This window comes from Vigna umbellata, chromosome 11 (assembly GCF_029865625.1).
Source record: "Vigna umbellata cultivar VRB3 chromosome 11, Vumbellata_1.0, whole genome shotgun sequence".
Lineage (NCBI taxonomy): Eukaryota > Viridiplantae > Streptophyta > Magnoliopsida > Fabales > Fabaceae > Vigna > Vigna umbellata.
The window spans coordinates 30888553-30892147 of NC_142175.1; the positions used below are offsets into that span (position 1 = coordinate 30888553).

At 37.8% G+C, this 3595-nt stretch overlaps 2 protein-coding genes across 2 annotated transcripts; one reads left to right on the forward strand and one right to left on the reverse strand.

Annotated features, from left to right (window-relative positions):
• Positions 1 to 346: 346 nt before the first annotated feature.
• Positions 347 to 2429, forward strand: LOC124846663 (uncharacterized). Its single transcript, XM_088102578.1, has 4 exons — positions 347 to 889; positions 973 to 1196; positions 1296 to 1553; positions 1648 to 2429. Exons 1-4 carry the CDS (start codon positions 362 to 364, stop codon positions 2219 to 2221), a joined length of 1584 nt encoding a protein of 527 aa, XP_087958704.1. The 5' UTR covers positions 347 to 361; the 3' UTR covers positions 2222 to 2429.
• A 116-nt stretch (positions 2430 to 2545) lies between these two features.
• Positions 2546 to 3595, reverse strand: LOC148191523 (uncharacterized). The gene is made up of 2 exons (XM_088101468.1): positions 3073 to 3595; positions 2546 to 2996 (listed from the first exon to the last, which is right to left on the reverse strand). The coding sequence occupies exons 1-2, from the start codon at positions 3247 to 3249 to the stop codon at positions 2694 to 2696; spliced, it is 480 nt and encodes a 159-aa protein (XP_087957594.1). The 5' UTR covers positions 3250 to 3595; the 3' UTR covers positions 2546 to 2693.

Consider the following 3595-nt stretch of genomic DNA (forward strand, 5'->3'; position numbering starts at 1 on the left):
TGGATCAGATAGTGAGGACAATCATGTGAGGACTAAGATAAGGTTTCCCACTTTTAGTATGCCTAAAACTTTGGTGGATTATAAATGGGAAGTAGGAACCTATTTTCCTGAGAAAAATGAATTCACAGATGCCATAAGGACTTATGCACTAAGTAATGGGAGAAGTTTAAAATTTATTAAGAATGACAAGAAAAGGATTTCTGTCAAGTGCTTGGGTGGAAGAGGAAATTGTAAATGGTATGCGTATTGTTCCTTTAGGACTGATATCAGTGCATGGCAACTGAGAAAAGTGTTTGATAACCACAACTGTAGTAGAGATTTCAATGTTAAGTTGATCACTTCAAAGTGGTTGAGTGAAAGGATGGAGAAAACTGTGAGAGAAAATCCTACAATGAAGGTCATGGACATTAGGGACAAAGTTACTAGGAAATGGAATGTAGGAATTTCAAGAAATATGGCGTTTAGGGCAAGAGCAATGGCAAGAGATAAGGTTGAAGGATCATTCAAAGATCAATATAGAAGACTTCGCGATTATGGTCATGAGCTGCTGAAAACAAATCCAGGAACAACAGTAAAAATCAAAGTTGATAACAGTAATGGTGAGGTCATATTCCAAAGATTTTATGCATGCTTGAAGGCATGCAAGGATAGCTTCATTTGTTGTAGACCTATTATTGGCTTGGATGGATGCTTTCTGAAAACCAAGTATGGACGGGAGTTACTAACAGCAGTGGGAAGAGATGGAAACGACCAAATGATGCCCATAGCATATGCTATTGTTGAGGTAGAAAACAAAGACTCCTGGACTTGGTTCTTGGAGCTCCTTATTGAGGACCTTGGTGGGACAGCTGTATGTGCAGGATGCACATTTATTTCAGACCAACAAAAGGTCAGTGAATGTTCAATATGTTTTACATATAACTGAATATCTTCATTAAACAAATGTTAATTACAATATGTTGAATATGTCAGGGTCTTTTGCCAGCAATCCAGGATCTTCTACCTGGTGTAGAACAAAGATTTTGTGTTAGGCATTTATATTCAAACTTCAGAAAAAAATTTCCTGGAAAAAACCTTAAACGTCTGATGTGGCGGGCAGCAACAGCAACACACCCACAACAATGGGAGACTGAAATGAGGAATATTAGAGACATAAATCTTGACGCATTTAAATATCTGATTGACATCCCACCTAGGTATGCATTAAGTCTTCTAGTTATTAACTCTTAACCATATTTCAATATTTGCTTCCTTGCCATGACACATAGTTGACTACTTATATTCACTTATCCCAGGTTTTGGTCAAGATCTAGATTCACCTCTAGATCACAATGTGACACTCTTGTCAACAACATGAGTGAGGCCTTTAATAGTGTGCTAGTTGATAGTAGGTCTAAGCCTATTATTACCATGCTAGAAGACATAAGGGTTTACATAATGAAGAGATGGGCTGCCAACAGGACAAAGATCACATCATATCAAGGTTCAATATGCCCCAAGATTTTTAGCAGATTTCAAAAGGAGTCCTGGTTAACTAGACATTGGTTACCAAGGTAACTTTTATGATGTGTGTTTCCATTCATGTTAACTTTCTTTCCATTTATTGTGATCCATCTAATTGTGTTTTCAATTGTGTATTACATATAGGTGGTCAAGAGAAAAATTATTTGAAGTGAAACATCTTTCAGAATTTGGTCAGCAATTTGTTGTGAATATTGACACCATGGACTGCACATGTAGAAAATGGGCAATTACTGGCATTCCGTGTACTCATGCCATCACTGCAATGAAGTTTTTGAATATAAATGCAGAAGACTACATTGGCAACTGGTTTAGGAAGTCTACTTATGAAGAGACTTACAACACAATAATTAACCCTATCAATGGACAACATGTCTGGGATGTTACACCCTATGCAGATATATTACCACCAAAGAAGAGGACAATGCCAGGAAGGCCCAAGAAGAAACGAAGGCTAGAGGAGTGGGAGTTGAAGAAGAATAACAGTGAATTAAGAAAGGGTGGCCAGAGGAAAACATGTGGCATCTGCAAACAACTTGGACACAACAGAAAAGGCTGTCCACAAAGACCTCCAACAGTAGAGGTTCCTACAGCCCAATCTTCTCAAGTCACCCAACCTCCAGCAACACATGTTCCTATTGGTGACCAATCTTCTCAAGTCACCCAACCTCCAGCAACTATGCCTTTATCTGATGAATGATGTACTGATCAATGATCTAATGTACTGATCCTAAATTTATATTTTGTAGCAAATGTTTGCTCTATCATTTTGAACACAGTCTGTGCAAATGTATTGTTATGATGTATTTTGGATATGTAAGACAATGTTGTTATCATTTTGAACAGCTTCTGTTATCATCTAAGACAATTGAACAGCTTCTGTTATCATCTAATACAATGTTTGTGGTTATCAGAAAGTGATTACTGCCCAATTTTGTTATCACTCATCAACTTTATTTCTCATTACTTTATTGCTCATTGCTTTATCATTATTCCACTTAAAGTAACAATACAATTAAATGAAATTAAATGACACACATTATCACTGTAATAACTCACCAACATTAATAAAACACACATTACATATAAGCCAAGTTTCAAGTCTGATAACATTAATAAAAAACACATTACATATAACCCAAGTTTGAAATCTGATCACAGATGACACAGCATCAACCAACTTTCACCAACATTGCTAATACAATTACATTCAAAACAAATATGACAAAGATCATCCCCACCAACAATTTAAACCACTTATCTAACTTAACTAAACTTTTCTCTATACAACCCAGTCTGATCTTTGGACAATATGTTTCTTCCATTTGCAACACACTGTCTTCCATGCTCATCACACCCACTTCTTCAGTTCTTTCACTATCAGTCCTTTCTTCTACATTCAGCCATTTTCCTTCATTTCCTTCGTCAATGCACCACTTGAAGAAGTTGCAACCAACCAATTCTCCACTCCCACCCTGTTCAACACCAACACACACACCTTCGTCAAAACACAAATAAATAGACATAGATTTATTGTGATATCAAACTGACCTTGAAGTTAAGGCAACCCCAGAATTTTTTCCCCTTGTTCTTAGGGGTTCTCGCAGTACGAAACACTGCACTGTGACCACAGAGGCATCTTGGGTTTCCATCGAAGCTCCTAACACTGCCACTACTGCGTTGCATGGCCGAACCCAAACATTGGCAAGAGGAAGATGAACGAGACATCCTTACCACCTCCTCAACAGTGCTTGCCCAAGACGTAAGACACCAGCTCTGGTTCACCAAGACGAAACACGATCCTCTCCAACAGGAGAATATACTTTGGATGAGATGGGATGCCCTTAAATGTTAGGGCTTCGTAGCCTACGTGGATAAAAACAACAAACAGTCAATTTTAATGCACAATGCCACGTCCGTAAATTGAAAAATCCAGCTCACACCATTTTAACGCCGTTTCACAACACTTAACGGTTATGGCAAAATGTGCTCACTTTTACAAAAAATATGACCCAATTGAGACAGAAAAAAACTTGAGGACCCAACTGAGATTTTCATACAAACTTGAGGACCA

What these genes read in the sequence shown, in the direction of transcription:
- LOC124846663 (XM_088102578.1), top strand. Translation starts at nt 362, where the DNA reads ATGGAGAAAACTGTGAGAGAAAATCCTACAATGAAGGTCATGGACATT. An exon ending in TTATTTCAGACCAACAAAAG is followed by an intron (nt 890 to 972) that starts GTCAGTGAATGT and finishes TGAATATGTCAG; the next exon opens with GGTCTTTTGCCAGCAATCCA. An exon ending in CTGATTGACATCCCACCTAG is followed by an intron (nt 1,197 to 1,295) that starts GTATGCATTAAG and finishes CACTTATCCCAG; the next exon opens with GTTTTGGTCAAGATCTAGAT.
- LOC148191523 (XM_088101468.1), bottom strand. Translation starts at nt 3,249, where the DNA reads ATGTCTCGTTCATCTTCCTCTTGCCAATGTTTGGGTTCGGCCATGCAA. An exon ending in GGGGTTGCCTTAACTTCAAG is followed by an intron (nt 2,997 to 3,072) that starts GTCAGTTTGATA and finishes GGTGTTGAACAG; the next exon opens with GGTGGGAGTGGAGAATTGGT.